Source organism: Rhinoderma darwinii, chromosome 10 (genome assembly GCF_050947455.1).
Source record: "Rhinoderma darwinii isolate aRhiDar2 chromosome 10, aRhiDar2.hap1, whole genome shotgun sequence".
NCBI classification, from domain to species: Eukaryota; Metazoa; Chordata; class Amphibia; order Anura; family Rhinodermatidae; genus Rhinoderma; species Rhinoderma darwinii.
This window is the reverse complement of record NC_134696.1, coordinates 21,125,365-21,145,899: the sequence shown is the minus strand read 5'-3', so window position 1 is coordinate 21,145,899 and position 20,535 is coordinate 21,125,365. Positions and strand designations below refer to the sequence as shown.

The window sequence follows — 20,535 nt, the reverse complement described above, 5'->3', positions numbered from 1 at the left end:
ATATTCTTGTATATAGGGGGCAGTATTATAGTAGTTATATTCTTGTATATAGGAGGCAGTATTATAGTAGTTATATTCTTGTGTATAGGGGGCAGTATTACAGTAGTTATATTCTTGTGTATAGGGGCAGTATTATAGTAATTATTCCTTATATAGGGGCAGTATTACAGTAGTTATATTCTTGTATATAGGAGGCAGTATTATAGTAGTTATATTCTTGTATATAGGGGCAGTATTATAGTAGTTATATTCTTGTACATAGGAGCAGTATTATAGTAGTTATATTCTTGTATATAAGGGGCAGTATTATAGTAGTTATATTCTTGTATATAGGAGCGGTATTATAGTAGTTATATTCTTGTATATAGGAGGCAGTATTATAGTAGTTATATTCTTGTATATAGGGGGCAGTATTATAGTAGTTATATTCTTGTATATAGGAGCAGTATTATAGTAGATATATTCTTGTATATAGGGGCAGTATTATAGTAGTTATATTCTTGTATATAGAGGGCAGTATTATAGTAGTTATATTCCTGTATATAGGGGCAGTATTATAGTAGTTATATTCTTGTACATAGGAGCAGTATTATAGTAGTTATATTCTTGTACATAGGAGGCATTATTATAGTAGTTATATTCTTGTACATAGGGAGCAGTATTATAGTAGTTATATTCTTGTATATAGGGGGCAGTATTATAGTAGTTATATTCTTGTATATAAGGGGCTCTATTATAGTAGTTATATTCTTGTATATAGGGGGCAGTAGTATAGTAGTTATATTCTTATATATAGGAGCAGTATTATAGTAGTTATATTCTTGTATATATGAGGCAGTAATATAGTAGTTATATTCTTGTACATAGGAGGCATTATTATAGTAGTTATATTCTTGTATATAGGGGGCAGTATTATAGTAGTTATATTCTTGTACATAGGAGCAGTATTATAGTAGTTATATTCTTGTACATAGGAGGCATTATTATAGTAGTTATATTCTTGTATATAGGGGGCAGTATTATAGTAGTTATATTCTTGTATATAAGAGAAGTATTATAGTAGTTATATTCTTGTATATATGGGGCAGTATTATAGTAGTTATATTCTTGTATACAAGGGGCAGTATTATAGTAGTTATATTCTTGTATATAGGGGGCAGTATTATAGTAGTTATATTCTTGTATATAAGGGGCTGTATTATAGTAGTTATATTCTTGTATATAGGGGCAGTAGTATAGTAGTTATATTCTTGTATATAGAAGTATTATAGTAGTTATATTCTTGTACATAGGGGCAGTATTATAGTAGTTATATTCTTGTATATAGGGGGCAGTATTATAGTCGTTATATTCTTGTATATAGGGGCAGTAGTATAGTAGTTATATTCTTGTATATAGGGGCAGTATTATAGTAGTTATATTCTTGTATATAGGAGGCAGTATTATAGTAGTTATATTCTTGCATATAGGGGCAGTATTATAGTAGTTATATTCGTGTATATAGGGGAAGTATTATAGTAGTTATATTCTTGCACATAGGGGGCAGTATTATAGTAGTTATATTCTTGTACATAGGGGCAGTATTATAGTAGTTATATTCTTGCACATAGGGGGCAGTATTATAGTAGTTATATTCTTATCTATAGGGGGCATATAGTAGTTATAATCTGGTATTGTAAAGATTTAGTCTGTAGATAATTATTACCCAGGTTTCCTGAATAGCAAAAATGATTATTTTTACGGCACTGAATCCACCATTCCCACGTTGATGATTAATAACGGGGTCAACGTTGTTATCTAACCAATTCTGCATTCCTACCACAAAATGCAATGAAACAGTAAATATCAGGTATCACCATCCAAAATAATAAACTCTGAATGTTACCGCTCTATTTCTTGCTGTGCTTATTAGAAGACAAAACAAACACCGAGCAGAGGATCACCGGAGCAGAAGAGCGTCGAGTATAAATATCACGTCTTGTCTTTCCAATATCAACAAACTGCTGCTTTGAAATCGCCTTGAAAAGATGAATTCTGGTGCCCGGGTCGTTTCTGTCATATCGCAGCGCGACATTTGATCCGGTAACTCCATGCGGAGCTCATTAGGGATAATGAAATTTTTTGCTATAAAAGCAGCGATTCAGGGTGACTGGCTACTTAGCAGACATTGCTTTATGCATTCAGTAGAAGTACCTTATTGGAATAGCTCTTTATAAGCTTGGGCACATTTGCTGCAGAGAGGATTAAATCCTCTGTGTCATTTTGTGCAGGTATCCAATTACCAAAAGAAAATTCTAAGATACAAAGGGAAAAAATAAATAAAAGGTAGCAGGTAGGCTGTATACACACGTCACATAGTCCTTAAAGCGCACCTCCATCCAAAACTTGCCTGTGCCCCTACTAAAGTAAAGTGCAGTAACTCTGTGAAGTCTCTTTACTCTGGTTAACACTGCGGTTTGTGCTGCGGACTACTTGGGCCATCAGTTTCTTAGACAGGAAGTAGCTGCCTGACAGCTAATATTGTAAGCCATACTCTCTCTCATGGGGCTGGTTTTCCTGTCACTTGGTCACCCAAAGGTTCCCTTCCCTCTCTCAGGTCTTCCTGGTAGTCAATCACAGTGAAAAAGCACCCCCTCCAAGCCCTCTCGATGTGCGGACACAAGCTTAAATAAATCTCTGTCTGTAGTATGACACAGAATCTGGTATCAGTGACCAAATCTTTCCTAGTCTATCAGTGATTTGTTAGACCGACCCGAACCATCATACTCAATATTTTATAATGGTTCAAGCATTGTTTTTTTTATTGTTATTTTTGCTTTTTTTTCCCTCAAGATGTTGCATAACAAGTAATCCTGGGAAGCGGAGTTTAAAAGTCAGACAGGAAGTAGCTAGCTTCTTCTCCCAGATGAGTTTTACAAGAAATAAATATAGCATGAAACCATAGCTGAATTACTGTAAATTAACTATAATACTGCCCCTATGTACAAGAATATAACTACTATAATACTGCCCCATATACAGGAATATAACTACTATAATACTGCCACTATGTACAAGAATATAACTACTATAATACTGCCCCCTATATACAAGAATATAAGTACTATAATACTGCCCACTATATACAAGAATATAACTACTATAATACTGCTCCTATATACAAGAATATAACTACTATAATACTGCCCCTATATACAAGAATATAACTACTATAATACTGCTCCCTATATACAAGAATATAACTATTATAATACTGCCCCCTATATACAAGAATATAACTACTATAATACTGTCCCCATATACAAGAATATAACTACTATAATACTGCCCCTATATACAAGAATATAACTACTATAATACTGCCCCTATATACAAGAATATAACTACTATAATACTGCTCCCTATATACAAGAATATAACTATTATAATACTGCCCCCTATATACAAGAATATAACTACTATAATACTGTCCCCATATACAAGAATATAACTACTATAATACTGCACACTATATACAAGAATATAACTACTATAATACTGCCCCCTATATACAAGAATATAACTACTATAATACTGCTCCTATATACAAGAATATAACTACTATAATACTGCCCCCTATATACAAGAATATAACTACTATAATACTGTCCCCATAGACAAGAATATAACTACTATAATACTTCTCCCTATATACAAGAATATAACTACTATAATACTGCTCCTATATACAAGAATATAACTACTATAATACTGCCCCTATATACAAGAATATAACTACTATAATACTGCCCCTATATACAAGAATATAACTACTATAATACTGCTCCTATATACAAGAATATAACTACTATAATACTGCCCCTATATACAAGAATATAATTACTATAATACTGCCCCTATATAAAAGAATATAACTACTATAATACTGCTCCTATATACAAGAATATAACTACTATAATACTGCTCCCTATATACAAGAATATAACTACTATAATACTGCCCCCTATATACAAGAATATAACTACTATAATACTGCCCCTATATACAAGAATATAACTACTATAATACTGCCCCTATGTACAAGAATATAACTACTATAATACTGCCCCCTATATACAAGAATATAACTACTATAATACTGCCCCCTATATACCAGAATATAACTACTATAATACCGCCCCCTATGTACAAGAATATAACTACTATAATACTGCCCCTATATACAAGAATATAACTACTATAATACTGCCCCTATATACAATGAATTATTATTATTTTTTTGCAACAGTGTGGGTTAAAACTATGTAAATTAACTTTAAAAGTCGCACCTAAACTTTAGGTATACAGCTCATGTGGGTAGGGATTTTCTGGACTTCTGGTCAGTCATCCGATTTCATAACACTGGAGTCAGGATCTCCCTACAGTAACATTTACCAATTCAACAAAAACAACAGGAAAATGGTGGAGCGGAGTCACAAACAGAACAGGAGCAGAACTCTAGACCATGCAAATATGGAAGCACCTCTTGGATGGGACCGTAAGTACAAATAGTCTCCGAGAGTTTCCAAAGTCCTGAGAAATGAAGCTGGAGTAGTGAAACATAAAGCAAGACGAATAGTCAGTATGAAGCCGCGACAAAAAGAGACCTCCAGTACAATAATCGGACTATAGATTTCTATGGGTGCTGTTTTACGGTTCAATACAACACAAATAATACACGGTAATACAAAATACAGGCGTGAGTGAGGCCCGAACCTGTGAGATGTAATGATTTTCTTCAAAAGTGGTTGTACCAGAATCTACAATTATCACCTATACACAGAACAGTTGATAATTGCCTGATCGCTGGGGGCTCCACCAATGGGACCCTAAGCAATTACGAGAAAGGTGATCCTGAACCCTCCGTTCCTCCTCAGTGCAGCCCCACAGTGAGGAAGAGCTTGAATGGAGCAGCGGTGGACAATGCGCCTGCCGCTCCATTCAATGGAACTGATGGAAATGTCTGATCGCTGTACTCAGTGGTTTCCATAGACTATGTCTTTTTCGACCGCCAATCCATTCAACATCTCCTCAATGAGGTCGAACAGTGAGTTCGGGACCCCCGTACTAATGACTTTTGCGACTCCCAACGATCCACAATTATCACCTATCCTGTGAATCTCATAAACAACACAAAAGTTTGAACAGCACATTCCAACAAAATGAAACAAAACGCGTATACAGGTGCAAGAACGCTTCATTTTATTGGAATGTGCTGTTGAAACTTTTGTGTTGTTTATGTGATTCATATATGAGGGGTTGGTGACTGCCTCCATCTTTGATCTTGCATTCCTCCCATTCTGCCCTCGGTGATTTTAATTAGTTTAATGCTGGTTCCTACCATCCCCAGATATATGTAGGCTTAGTCCCATTTCCTGTTGTATGTGCAGAGTAGGTTTCCACCTATAGAGGATGCCTTGTCGTGGCAGGTGGGCTCACACAATTTGATCAAAATGTGCGCTAAGGACCTCTGTATTATAAGTAGATTTAGCAGTAATGCATATTTATTTATATTTAGTGGCTTAGGTGACATTGGTGTTCACAGTGTGCTGTCACCATTTTCTTGTGTGATATCCTGTGGATAGGTGATAATTGTTAATTGTTAATTCTGGTACAGCCACTTCAAAGATCAGCATCCTGAGCAGTTTCCTTTGCCACCAGCAGATGGTGCCAGAGTAGAACAAGTATTACTGAATGTGCCCTCATTCACGACCATGTTATTACCTGCACGCAGTGTATATTTAATTAGGAAATGTATTTACATTAACACGGAAAACCCCTTTAAATTAAATAAAACATGAATCTTTAAAGTCCGTACAAAAAAAAAAAAAAAGTGTTCACAACATCTGATGAGTTACTACTCGCACCTAGGCAGGATTAATGATTGCAGAGGCCGGTATTAGAACATTACCAAGTAATAGCAGAAGTTGTGAACAAGGAATTTAGTGACAGGTATACACCGCGTACCAAATTATTATGCAAATGTTATTTTTCACTGATTTTCCTAAATAGTCGATGCAAATGACAGTCAGTATAATCTTCAAGCCATCAACCGTTGGAGTATAATGCGAATTTTATTGAACAAATCCCCTAACGATAACAGATTTTTTTTTAGAAGTAAAAAACTCAAAATGCACTGTTTCACATTATTATGCACAACAGAGATCAAAACATTTTAAAGGTTGTAAAGAAAACTAAAATGGTAATTTGTTGAATTTGCAGCATCAGGAGGTCATATTTACAGAAATCAAAAGCTCTTTCAATCAAAAAATACTTAGCAGGCCAAATTACATGTTAACATAGGACCCCTTCTCTGATATCACCTTCACAATTCTTGCATCCATTGAATTTGTGAGTATTTGGACAGTTTCTCCTTGAATTTCTTTGCAGGATGTCAGAATCGCCTCCCAGAGCTTCTGTTTTGATGTGAACTGCCTCCCATCCGCACAGATATTTTGCTTGAGGATGCTCCAAAGGTTCTTAATAGGGTTGAGGTCAGGGGAACATGGGGGCCACACCATGAGTTTCTCTCCTTTTATGCCCATAGCAGCCAATGACACAGAGGTATTCTTTGCAGCATGAGATGGTGCATTGTCATGCATGAAGATAATTTTGCTACGGAAGGCACGCTTCTTCTTTTTGTACCACGGAAGAAAGTGGTCAGTCATAAACTCTACGTACTTTGCAGAGGTCATTTTCACACCGTCAGGGACCCTAAAGGGGCCTACCAGCTCTCTCCCCATGATTCCAGCCCAAAACATGACCTCGCCACCTCCTTGCTGACGTCGCAGCCTTGTTGGGGCATGGTGGCCATTCACCAACCATCCACTACTCCATCCATCTGGACCATCCAGGGTTGCACGGCACTCATCAGTAAACAACACGGTTTGAAAATTAGTCTTCATGTATTTCTGAGCCCAGTGCAAACGTTTCTGCTTGTGAGCATTGTTTAGGGGTGGCCGAATAATAGCTTTATGCACACTTGCAAATCTCTGGAGGATCCTACACCTTGAGGTTCGCAGGACTCCAGAGGCACCAGAGGCTTCAAATACCTGTTTGCTGATTTGCAATGGCATTTTAGAAGCTGCTCTCCTAATCCTATTAATTTGTCTGGCAGAAACCTTCCTCATTATGCCTTTATCTGAACGAACCCGTCTGTGCTCTGAATCAGCCACAAATCTTTTCACAGTACGATGATCACACTTAAGTTTTCTTGAAATATCCAATGTTTTCATACCTTGTCCAAGGTATTGCACTATTTCACGCTTTTCGGCAGCAGAGAGATCCTTTTTCTTTCCCATATTGCTTGAAACCTGTGACCTGCTTAATAATGTGGAACGTCCTTCTTAAGTAGTTTTCCCTTGCTTGGGCACACCTGGCAAACTAATTATCACGGGTTTTCTGAGATTGATTACAATGATCCAAAGAGCCCTAAGACACAATACCATCCATGAGTTTAATTGAAAACTAATAATTAAATGTTTATGACACTTAAATCCAATGTGCATAATAATTTGGAACACGGTGTATATGAAGGTCTGGTTGTCACTTCAAGTCAACATCTGTCCATATGACCTAATTCATCATAGTGGGGGAGGGGGCCCTGAGAGCGGAGAGCAGCTGCCCCTCTGTTGGAATTGGCCAGTCCATGTATTACATTGCTAATCAGTCATTTGAGTAACCAGCTTGTTATACTATATTTCCCCTGTAGTGGCCGCTACAGGGAAAACGTATGGTCAAATGAAATTCCAGCTGTGATCGTTCCAGGAGCTAGACCTTTGACAATCACCTGATCGCCAGGGCAGCTGTCAATAGCTAAAGGATTCTTTTCATTAGACAACCCCTTTAAGGCAATATGTGCCAGAAGATGACATAAAGTTGGTGAACTTGTGAGATTCATAGCAGTCTCAGCAGGAGAGAGGGATCACCTCACCCATTACCCGCCATCTTTTGAGTAATGAAGTTGTGTAAAAGGAGATCTTTCCCAACTTGGTCAAAAATTCGATTTTTCGTTTTTAGATATAATAACACTTTATACGCGGCTGAAACGACCCCAACCCCCTGAAAATACTTATGCTTCTATCCCCCAAATGCACCGCAGCTGCTTCATTCTTGCGATCAGCAAGGTCTTGGCTCACGGACTCTTCCCAATGACGTTGATGATCAGATGACATTTGTTTAAAGGGTTCACATACTTTTCTTACATCTTGAAAAAGTCATTCGCCCGGCTTCTTCAAGCCTCCTTTTCTTTTCTAGTCATATGGGCCCATTTTTGGGGAACAGATCTCCACGTCAAGGGAAAAAACAAGTTTGTTACGAGCTTTAAATTTTATATATAATTTGAAAAATTAGAAAATAGAAAAACTATGATTTCCGCAAAAATCTGAAGAATCACTTTGCCCTGAGTTTGCAGAGTGACAAATCTGCGGCTGTGCGCGGGTCATTACGCCCCTGGCTGCACCTCCCTGAGTTCGCGGCAGTGTAGCCTGCAGGTCATCATTATATTATCTCTCTCTTAACCGTTCTATCTTACCGGGAGACTGCAACGCCAAACATGTCCCAGCTGTGAAAAGTTTTTGCCTATGATTATAACTATAAGAACATTTGTGTCAGGACCAGTAACAAGCAATAAGATGAAACCCCCCCCCCCCCCCCCCCCAAAAAAAGCGCAAAACACCCAGAAATATTAAACATTCATGGCTTCCCGTTCTCCCAGCTGTACTAGATGCACTTCATATGTATTCGTGTATATTTAAAGCAGCTTTCCACTCCGGCAGCGTCCAGATCTCATGAATTAGGAGTGTCAGTAGAATGACAGGGAACAGCAGAGATGAGTATGTCACTAATTCATCAGAACAACCATGAGCCTGGGTTATTGGTGGAACGTGGCTGCCCTCTAGTGGCCGATGCGTAGAATGCGAATGAGAAACAAGGATTTTTCTGGAAAGCTAGTGCACGCGAGTGAGGCCCCATGCACATGACAGTAGTTTTCATCCGTAATTACGGACCCATTCATATCTTTTGGCCATGGACTCCTTTCCGTATATTTCCGGATGTGTGTCTGTGCCGTAGAAATGATCCGCAAAACATAGAACATGTCCTGTTCTTGTCCGCAATTGCGGCACGGACTCGCCCATAGAAGTCTATGGACGCTTCCGCAATTGCGGACGGATATGGATGTGTATACATAGCCGTCCATAATTGCGAAAGCGTTGCTATGTGACAGCAGGGGCTTCACCATGGAGACCTTTTCAAGGGTTTGACAAATGTTGGGGTGACATCATTTGCAGCCTTTTTTTTTTTTTTTTTTTTGCGGATCCGTAAATACGAATGCATTACGGATGCCCTACAGACTGTATTTAGGGACAGCGTGCTAGATATGCAGATGACTACGGATCCAAATTTGCAGGCAGTAAAAGCCCTTAGGCCTCATTCAGACGAGCGTGTATCTCGTCTGTGTGAGGGCCGTTAAAACAACGGCCGTCACACGGACTTATGTATTTCAATTGGGCCGTTCACACGACCGTAGTTTCAACAGAGCGTGTGAAGGGTCCATGAAAAAACAGGACGTCATATATTCTTGCGATTTTACGCATCCCCCCATAGACTCTAGTCTATGGGGGATGCGTGATAACTCGTCCTGATGCCGGAGTATATATGTGGGCATCGAAATGTTACTAGATTGAGAACCTACTATCACCATAAATTATAGCGTGAAGGTAATGTATGCAGAATTTACTGAAGAAAAGAGGTTCATGGTCAGAAAAGTCTATATCAAATGATACAGTACCCCCAGCACCCCGCCCCCTCCCCCGGTTCTACTTACTATAATATACTGGATGGCTGTGGGTTGTGAACATTTCTTCTGTACAGCTCGGGAGCCGCCAGTGCGATTTCTGGAGAGATCAAGATGTGGGTGACGTCCGTGTTTGTATGCTCTCCCCATATTTGCATAGGTTTACTTCCATGTCCCAAAAACACACAGGCTTTATTAGGCTATGATCAGTAACTCCAGCTTAATTGCATTGTCTAATAGGAGTCTACTCAGCCACTTTGCCATACTTTACACTGCAGCTCTGCTTGTTCAGATCAGCTGTTGTGTATTTGCACAAATTCACCCTGAAGTCAGTGCATAGAGGTCTAATTTCCATCAGTGGAAAGGATAGCATGCTTTTACAAGAAACCAATGAGTCTTGCCTGGAAATCTTCCTTAAAGTGAAACTCTGGGCACATTTTATCATTGGTAAAACGGAGCTACTAGGGTCATGTTAGATACCAGGGAGGTGAATTATTTTATTCTGATCCCTTAAAGGCAAGTTTCAGAGCTGCTCTGTACAATATAGGTCCTTATCATCCCAGGAAACAACAGAAGGGCTGCATGTTACTGGGCTGTATGGGAGAATTTGCTCAAATGACAACCCCCCCCCCCCTTCTTTGATATCACTTCCTGCTCTGTCGCTATTGGCTGAAGGTGCAACTCACTGACTTCCTGCTCTACCCTCCCCCTGCACATAATACTGGTAATACTGAGATCTCTCTGCTCTATTTCGGGTAAATCGCTTCTTTCTTGTCCAAATCTATTTCTTTTACAGCTACTGTCATAAAGACAAAACATTCCAGAAAGCAAAATCACCAGAGAAAGCTTAGTGCAGACTGTGATGGCAGGAAGGAGGTGAAGGGAAAGTGAGCCCTAATCTACCCACCGCCCTGTCCCTGCCTACTTGCAACGACCCGCCCTAGGCGACGAGGTACAACTGGGCGGCGGTCCCTACGCTGTCTATGTGCACAGGAAAACAAACAGGGAACACGCAAGGGAAGGGGCAGTAGCCACGGAACGCCACGAGGAAACGGAGCGGCGAGCGAACAGTCAGGACCAGGACGAAGTGAGTAACCCGAGCGGGCACGGAGACAGAAGCAAGCCAGGGGCAAAGCAAAGCAAAGCAAGTCAAGTCAAGGAGAACTGCAGCAAGGCAGAAGCAGGCTGGAGCAAGCAGCAGAGGCCAGGAATCCAAAAGAATAACAAGCAATGAGGAAGAGAAAACTGCAGGTATAAATGGACAGGGGGCGGAGCTAACTCTGACTGACCAGGCCGCGATAGGCTCTCCCACTCCTGAGCCTGCCACCCTGATTGGTGGGAGCCGGTGTCAGTCTAAGAGGTCTGGCCTCAGGTGTCGACTGATTAACCCTGGGAGTCTCCACAGACGTAGTGCCTGGCAGATCCATTACACAGACACTGGATCAGCAAGGAATGCTGAAAGATTTCAGCTCTGAAGCCTGCAGAATTGTGAGTGCAGCTCTAGAGTATAATAACGGCAGTAACTCAGGATCAGTACAAGATAAGTAATGTAATGTATGTACACAATGACTCCAAAAGCAGAATCGTGAGTGCAGCTCTGGAGTATCAGTACAGGATAAGTAATATCATGTATGTAAACTATGACTCCACCAGCCGAATAGTGTTTGTAGCTCTGAAGTATATTACAGGATGTAACTCAGGCTCAGTACAGGATAAGTAATGTAATGTATGTATACAGTGACTCCACCAGCAGAATAGCGAGTGCAGCTCTGAAGTATAATACAGGATGTAACTCAGGATCAGTACAGGATAAGTAATGTATGTACACAGTGATTCCACCAGCAGAATAGCGAGTGCAGCTCTGAAGTATATTACAGGATGTAACTCAGGCTCAGTACAGGATAAGTAATGTAATGTATGTATGCAGTGACTCCACCAGCAGAATAGTGAGTGCAGCTCTGGAGTATAATACAGGATGTAACTCAGGATTAGTACAGGATAAGTAATGTAATGTATGCACACAGTGACTCCACCAGCAGAATAGTGAGTGAAGCTCTGGAGTATAATACAGGCTGTAACTCAGGATCAGTACAGGATAAGTAATGTAATGTATGTACACAGCGACTCCACCAGCTGAATAGTGAGTGCAGCTCTGGAGTATAATACAGGATATAACTCCGGATCAGTACAGGATAAGTAATGTAATGTATGCACACAGTGACTCCACCAGCAGAATAGTGAGTGCAGCTCTGGAGTATAATACAGGCTGTAACTCAGGATCAGTACAGGATAAGTAATGTATTGTACACAGTGATTCCACCAGCAGAATAGCGAGTGCAGCTCTGAAGTATATTACAGGATGTAACTCAGGCTCAGTACAGGATAAGTAATGTAATGTATGTATGCAGTGACTCCACCAGCAGAATAGTGAGTGCAGCTCTGGAGTATAATACAGGATGTAACTCAGGATTAGTACAGGATAAGTAATGTAATGTATGCACACAGTGACTCCACCAGCAGAATAGTGAGTGAAGCTCTGGAGTATAATACAGGCTGTAACTCAGGATCAGTACAGGATAAGTAATGTAATGTATGTACACAGCGACTCCACCAGCAGAATAGTGAGTGCAGCTCTGGAGTATAATACAGGATGTAACTCATGATCAGTACAGGATAAGTAATGTATGTATGTACACAGTGACTCTACCAGCTGAATAGTGAGTGCAGCTCTGGAGTATAATACAGGATATAACTCCGGATCAGTACAGGATAAGTAATGTAATGTATGTACACAGTGATTCCACCAGCAGAATAGTGAGTGCAGATCTGGAGTATAATACGGGATGTAACTCAGGATCAGTACAGGATAAGTAATGTGTGTACACTGTGACTCCACCAGCAGAATAGTGATTGCAGCTCTGGAGTATAATACAGGATGTAACTCAGGATCAGTACAGGATAAGTAATGTAATGTATGTACACAGTGACTCCACCAGCAGAATAGTGAGTGCAGCTCTGGCGTATAATACAGGATGTAAGTCGGGATCAGTACAGGATAAGTAATGTAATGTATGTACACAGTGACTCCACCAGCAGAATAGTGAGTGCAGCTCTGGAGTATAATACAGGATGTAAGTCGGGATCAGTATAAGACAAGTAATGTAATGTATGTACACAGTTATTCAACTTTTACATAGTTCAATCTAGTAAGTACACTATAAAATGGTAGAGATTTACTTTAAATAAAATTTACACTCGAAAATGGAAAGTTTTGATCAGAAAACTAATCTCCCTCAAAGTCACTACTTCAGATGTGCTGAGGCAGAATTATGCCAAGTAGGGGACTATGATGCCCTCAGATTTTATACCTGGCATCATTAACAATAGAGAAGTCCGAGGATCAATAGTCCAGTTTCTCTAGAGAAAAGAACTCCTGCATCCCTTTTGCTCGGTGGCGAGATATATGCTGCCATGTAATAATGGCACATCACGAGGCGATTATATAAGTGCAGAACATGCATTGTATCTCATTATAGGACACCTATTTAGGATCTGTACAAGGGATACGCTTACAATTTATACCCACCGAGATTTAAAAGGATTGACCAACTCTTTTTTTAAAAAGAAGTCGTCTGGGCGATCAGATGATTGGTACAGGTTTGGTTTCCTCAACACTTGGCGATCAGCTTCTATTATTGGGGGAAGCGGTGTCTGTCTACACACGTTACATTACACTAGTCGTACGGATTGGTCGGAAATGTGGCATTTTCTTGCTTGAGGCTGAGATTTCACTGACATTCATTGTAGGAAAGAAAAGAGTGGCGATGCTTTAATGTGAGAAACGCGTCAGTATTATTACATTAGGCAGGACACTCATTAAAGGGCACGTCCACCCAATACATATTCATACACCGGGCAGTCAGTATCGATGCAGAAGTTTAGGATTAGGGTATTTTTGTTTGTTTTTTTTGCGGAGGAGACCAGTAAGATATGGGACATATTGTAGTTGAGCGCCCTGTTACATAGATTTTTTTATTGGAGCCCAGAAGTTTTCCGTTACATCTCTGTCCCTTACCTCATTAAAGAAAACTTTGGATGTTTGACCCGTGACTGTTTTCAATGGTTTTACCAAACTTTTCCATGTCCTTCCGAAGAAATGGTGGTAGGTGATATCAAATAGTGAAAGTCGGAGCTGATACTGCGCCTCTGAGGTTCCATCTGAAGACCCCTATTAAATAGAAACACAAAATAAGTCCAGTATATATATATATATGCCCTGTACTAGAACTCGCTACTGTAATACAGTATAAAGGAGCCGTGCACATCCGATAAAAACGCCACCGACCCCAAATATGGGACAAAAACTGCAAACAACTAAATGTTGTGTATGTAGACGTTTCTTTCTATCTTACTACAGACATTAAGGCTGGATTCACACGAGCATGTTCGGTCCGTAATTGCCGGACGTATTTCGGCCGCAAGTCCCGGACCGAACACAGTGCAGGGAGCCGGGCTCCTAGCATCATAGTTATGTACGATGCTAGGAGTCCCTGCCTCTCTGCGGGACAACTGTCCCGTACTGTAATCATGTTTTCAGTACGGGACAGTAGTTCCACGGAGAGGCAGGGACTCCTAGCGTCGTACATAACTATGATGCTAGGAGTCCGGCTCCCTGCAGTGTGTTCGGTCCGGGACTTGCGGCCGAAATACATCCGTCCATTACGGACATAATGTGCTCGTGTGAACCCAGTCTAAAGGGAACCTGTCACCAGCATTTCACCTATTAAACTCTTCTCAACCCGCTGCTGTCAAAAGTTATCCCCGCTCCGAGACTCCTCCTCCGACCATAAATAACGGTCTGTAAACATTTTTCGCCTGTTATGGTACTGCACATACATCCCCGGTCAGAGCGTCGGCAACCTCTGGCCCGCGATTCAGCTCCTAGTGGCAGCTACAGTGGCGCTATCTTCAAGAAGGATGGAGTGTGCGATCTACATGTGGGGGTTTGATCTACAAGGGAGGGGTTTGGTGCTGCAAACTACAAGAGGGGGTGGTGCTGCAATCTACAAGGGAGGGGTGGGGGTGCGATCTACAAGTGGGGGTGTGATCTACAAGGGAGGGGTGGGGGTGCGATCTACAAGGGGGGGGTGCTGTGATCCACAAGGGGTGGTGCTGTGATCCACAAGGAGGGGGTGCTGTGATTCACAAGGGGGGGGGTGCTGCAATCCACTAGGAGGGGTGGTGCGTTCCACAAGGGGGGTGGTGATGCTGCGATCTACAAGGGAGGGGTGGGGTTGCGATCTACAAGTGGGGGTGCGATCTACATGGGGTGGTGGGGATGCCATCTGTAAGCAGGGGTGATATCTGCAAGGGTGTGTGGCACTATATGGGGGGTGGCACTATGTCAGTATATGTGGGCGCTGTGGCACTACCTACAGGGACATTGCGGCACTATTTACATGGGCACTGTGATGTTTTTAGGGGATTGGGACAAAAAAAACCCTCACAAAAGAAATCCATGTGGAGACACCGATGCAAAATGGACATGAAAAACTGATAATTGATCAGTTTTTTCACTGTTATGTGACTGCAGCCATGTCTGATGCCAGGAGTCCCGTCCACATGTACCGGGGTAGGGCCGGCTGACACACGGACTGTTTTTCACGGTCCAATCACGTTAAATCCGGCCTTAGTGTCATTTATGTAACACTCGATGGTGGGGCCGGTACTGACAGGGTCCTGCTCACACTTCAGACCCGATAATGTAATCTCACCCCAGAGCGCCCGCTCGGCGCTCTCTGCCGGGCCCTGCTGCAATTTACACTGCTCTCATCTGCAATGTCGGGGACCGGCTGAGGGGGTGACGGGCAGAGGGGGATGTTCGTGCACGCAGCGCATCATCGATTATAGATTCTGTTAACCTGTTCCCTGCCGGGGAACACAGAAGTTATAATCAATTAGATAGACATTTTTCCAATAGTATTTCTGATAAAGTATTGGCAGAGGTTAATAGTGGTGAAGTTACGTACAATTATAGCAATATATGTTTAAAAGTTATTTATATAAAGAAAATAATTTATTCAATTATCTCTTGATATTACTGTTAAATAAATGGAAAGAAATTAAAAAAAAAAAAAAATAGAGATTCAAATCGAAAAACGCCCCTAGTGTCAAAAAAAAATAAATATATATATATCTAGATTTTATTTTTGGGCAAAATCGCCCAGCCCTAGTGAGAACCCCCAAAAAAGGTCTTAAAATGCTGTATCAGTATAAGGCAGAGGGGGCCGGGGCGCAGTACACAGAGGCAGGTGCAGTATAGACGTAGGTGCCATAGACGAGACAGAGCAACTGATGAGTCGGAGCTGAAGCAGCAAGTTCCAAGGGCACAAGGTGCGCGCTCCGCTCTCCGCAGACAGCTGCAAAGTCGCTGACATCATTGAACACGATGCCCGGCAATAAATCAATAGAATCTGAGCAGCAGAATCTCTTCTCCTTCTAAGTGATACCATGAAATGACTGTCCACCTACTCAGCCGGCTGCAAATCTTGTATTGTGCGGCCGTGAGTTATTTTTAGCTTTTTCATAGACATAATTCAAATGTTAGGCCCCGTTCACATAGGGTTTTTTTTTTACATGTTTTTGACTCAGAAACCGCGTCGGTAAAAAAGCGTCAAAAAACGTCCGAAAAAGCCTCCCATTGGTAAAACCGGCTGGCGGGAAAAAGAAACGACACGCCATATCTTCGGGCATTTACGTCTCTGACCTCCCAATGACAATGGGAGGTAGAGAATGCGTTTTTCGTGGGGTTTTTGCCTGCGGCGCTCAATGGCCGTGGGCGAAAAACGCTGTGAAAAAAGTGGCAAACGTCACTGTAAAAAAATCTCAGTGTGAACAGGACCTTAAAAAGGAATAAAAAAATGGAAGTCAAAAAATAATGTACGTTTCTGTTCACATCTACGTCAGAGAATTCATTGGAGATACCACTGGGAGAAATAGTGCTGTATAAAAGATGGCCTGTTTGGTAGTTATAGATGTTTAGTAGTAGAGCGACATTCAATAAGGCCTCCAATGCAGCTTCTATATGGATTGTCACACCGCTTTTCCGGAATGAAGAAAGACAAATCACCTTATAGACATACTATGGCGCCATAAGCACCGAGTGTGCCGCTGTATGGTGCTCCAGAATACGGCGTCCGCTGGAGCATGCCGCATATGAATTTAACAAAAAAAGGGCTTTATATGAAACCGGAGGAATATGGAGGTTCAGTAGGGCCCTGTAGACTGGAAAAGCGAACGGAAACGATCGCTCTTGTTTGCGTTATCATTGATTTCCAACTGAAAGAAATGAAATACCATTGAAATCAATGATAATGTAAAGAAGAGCGACCGTTTCCGTTCATCTGTTCCTCTGATGGAAAGGTTGAACAGATCAGATAAACGGAAACCAGCGCTGATGTGAACAGGCCCTTACATAAATGTACAAAAAAGGACTCACTAAAAAGAACAAGTCTACCCCCCATCCTCAAGAAGATCATGGTATTGTCCACAGCACCCAATCAGAGATCAGCAATGTATTTCTATACTGCATTGAAAATATAATATATAAAGGCACGGGGGGCGGATACGCTGCGTAACCGCAGGGAATTCCGGGCGAAAAGCCGCACCAAACTGTGGTGCAGTTTTTCCCTCCGGAATGTCCGCTGCGGAAGACTTTACGCTAGCAGGCCGGCCTCCTGGGATGACGTTTCATTCCATGTGATCACCGCTACAGTCTGTGATTGGCTGCAGCGGTCACATAGGATGAAACGTCATCCCAGGAGGCCGGCCTGGAGGAAAAAACACAGACTTCTGGGTAATAAAATTCCGCACCGCGGGTCAATTTCTGAGCGTATTTTTCCGCTCACAATTTACGCAGCGTGTGGATGAGATTTGTTCTCTCTCATCCACTTTGTTGCTACTGTATTCTTTAACGAATTCCGTTGTGGAAAATCTGCAGTATTTACGCATCATGTGAACTGACCCAAAATCGGACTGGCTGCTACGTGCAGAAAAGACAATTGTTCACGTCTAGGATCCGGCTTCCGTGTTCTACTCCATCATAGGAGCAGAACAACGAGAATACTAGAAGCGCCGGATCCGTTGCATGTCGGAAACCAACAGTGTCCTCTGGAACCCATTCACTTTAATGGGTTCCGTCACGGTTTCTGTCATTTTTCCAGAAAACATTGCGCTGTGTGTTATTTTGTCCGGCTAAAACAAGAGAATCTGACATGGAGGCCCCTAACGTATGTGAACAGGGCCCTAGACACTTTACAGATGTAAAATACAAAGTGTCCAAGTCCTGTGGAACATATACAGTTCTAAGAGTGCAAAAGAAGAATCTACTCGACTCGGCAGCAGGGCAGGGGATGGAGTAAAATATAAACTGGCAGATACTCACCCCTGAAATGCCTCCCACTCCAGCGCTCCAGGCCCTGTCACGTGCCGTTCATCAGTCATGTGCCGCTGCAGCAGGGCAGTGATTGGCTGCAGCGGCACGTGACCGATGAACGGGATGTGACCGCTGCAGGAGTGTTCAGGACCGGAGCCGTGGAGAGCGGGACCTTAGCGCTGGAGCGGGGGGGGGGGGAATTCAGGGTTGAATATCTACTAGTTTAATATTTTACTCCATCCCCTGCCCTGATGCCGAATTTAAAGTCCCGCAAAATCCCTTCCAGGTTGCCATACATTAGGGAATTTAGACGGATGTTTTCTAAATCGACAAAATGGTTGATCTGTGAAGGGGGCCGTTCTGGATTTTGACTTTAAAGGGGTTGTCCGAGTTAAAATGACAAATCGCCAAATTGACATCTGCCTTGATCTGTGGCCTGGACTCGGCTTCTATTGATGGGATACAGATCGGTCATGCCGAGAAAACATAAAAATGAAAAAGATATAATAATAAATATGCAGTATATATACATATTCCCCCTTATAATGGCAGCTTTCCAGAGGTAAAAATTTGCTTTATTTTCACAAAGAGTCATAAAATGCCTGGTGGTCATGAAGGGGTTAAGAAACATGGTGGGGGGGGGACAGACAAAATATCCCTCCACGTTGTATCAGAAAGGCAGGAAATAAAAACGAAACCGGCAAATCATTTCGCATCTGGGCGCTGATCTTAGAGGACGGAGTGCGCTCATTTATTGTAATCTGTCCGCGTTCCTCGAGGATCGCTATAAATCTTTGATAAGAGCCATAGAGACTTGATTGTTAATTTGTCCGGGGAGCTTTGCATCACAAACTTGTTATATTTCCTGCCGGCGTAGAAGCCCAGGGATTGTGTTCTAGTATTGAGAATTGATGATACATAAATGCATCGCTAACGTATTCGGGATTAATGGAGGCCATTAATGAGCCTTACTCCGAAACGCAGGAGCCCAGATGTATATGACAAGGTCAAGTGTATGTGCACATCACCGCCAGATAATCTTATAGTATACAGCGGTCTACCAACAATGCAGAGCCAAGATGTCACCGAGACTAATGCCCAGCCACCATCTCAAAACGTAAACTGAATAGAATGAGAACTAGACCAAATATATACATACACCCACCATTAATAATATTCATAATGCCCTGTGGACACCCCTATATGGTGTATGGTCATTCAGTGTACACATCACCATACCAATAAAGGGGTTTGTCCCATCAGGACATGACCTATTAGGACATATGGATATCATGGGACCCCCTTCTATGTTCCAGAAGGCAGCCCTGACTCAGGTGGATCGGACTCGTCCTTCCATTACATGAATGCCCGGCATGTAATCCTACTTTTTCCCTGCATCAGCCATGACTTCGCCCAGCGATAATAGCTGATATCCGCGCGGTGTGAGTAGATCGCCACATGGGCTTCTTTTCAAAAAGGGGTTGTCTACATGAGACAGCCACTTTATGTGCCTTATGATAAGTGCCATACCATATGGCGCCCATATAATAGTGCCATATGCTGGCAAAATAGCATTTCTATGGTCCCCCAATAATAATGCTATACAGTGTCACAACCATCACTGCCATACTATGAAAAAATAATATACTGTATAGTGCCTAAGCAGCAGTGTCACATAATGCCTAAGTAACCACCCCCATACAGTGCTCAAATAATAGCACCATACAGTGCTCAAATAATACCGCCATACAGTGCTCAAATAATACCGCCATACAGTGCTCAAATAATACCGCCATACAGTGCTCAAATAATACCGCCATACAGTGCTCAAATAATACCACCATACAGTGCTCAAATAATACCACCATACAGTGCTTAAATACCACCATACAGTGCTCAAATAATACCACCATACAGTGCTCAAATAATACCACCATACAATGCTCAAATAATACCACCATACAGTGCTCAAATAATACCACCATACAATGCTCAAATAATACCACCATACAGTGCTCAAATAATACCGCCATACAGTGCTCAAATAATACCACCATATAGTGCTCAAATAATATCACCATACAGTGCTTAAATACCACCATACAGTGCTCAAATAATACCGCCATACAGTGCTTAAATAATACCACCATACACTGCTCAAATAACACCACCATACAGTGCTCAAATAATACCACCATATAGTGCTCAAATAATACCACCATACAATGCTCAAATAATATCACCATACAGTGCTTAAATACCACCA

The 20,535-nt window shown here is 41.7% G+C and overlaps 1 protein-coding gene across 1 annotated transcript in view; it reads right to left on the bottom strand.

The window, feature by feature from the left end:
- NPHP4 (nephrocystin 4) overlaps positions 1-20,535 on the bottom strand; it is a 159,787-nt gene that overhangs the window by 125,344 nt on the left and 13,908 nt on the right. The window contains exon 3 of the mRNA XM_075839481.1: positions 13,911-14,063. Within this exon, the coding sequence (XP_075695596.1) occupies positions 13,911-14,063 (153 nt within the window). The remainder of the gene's footprint in view (positions 1-13,910; positions 14,064-20,535) is intronic.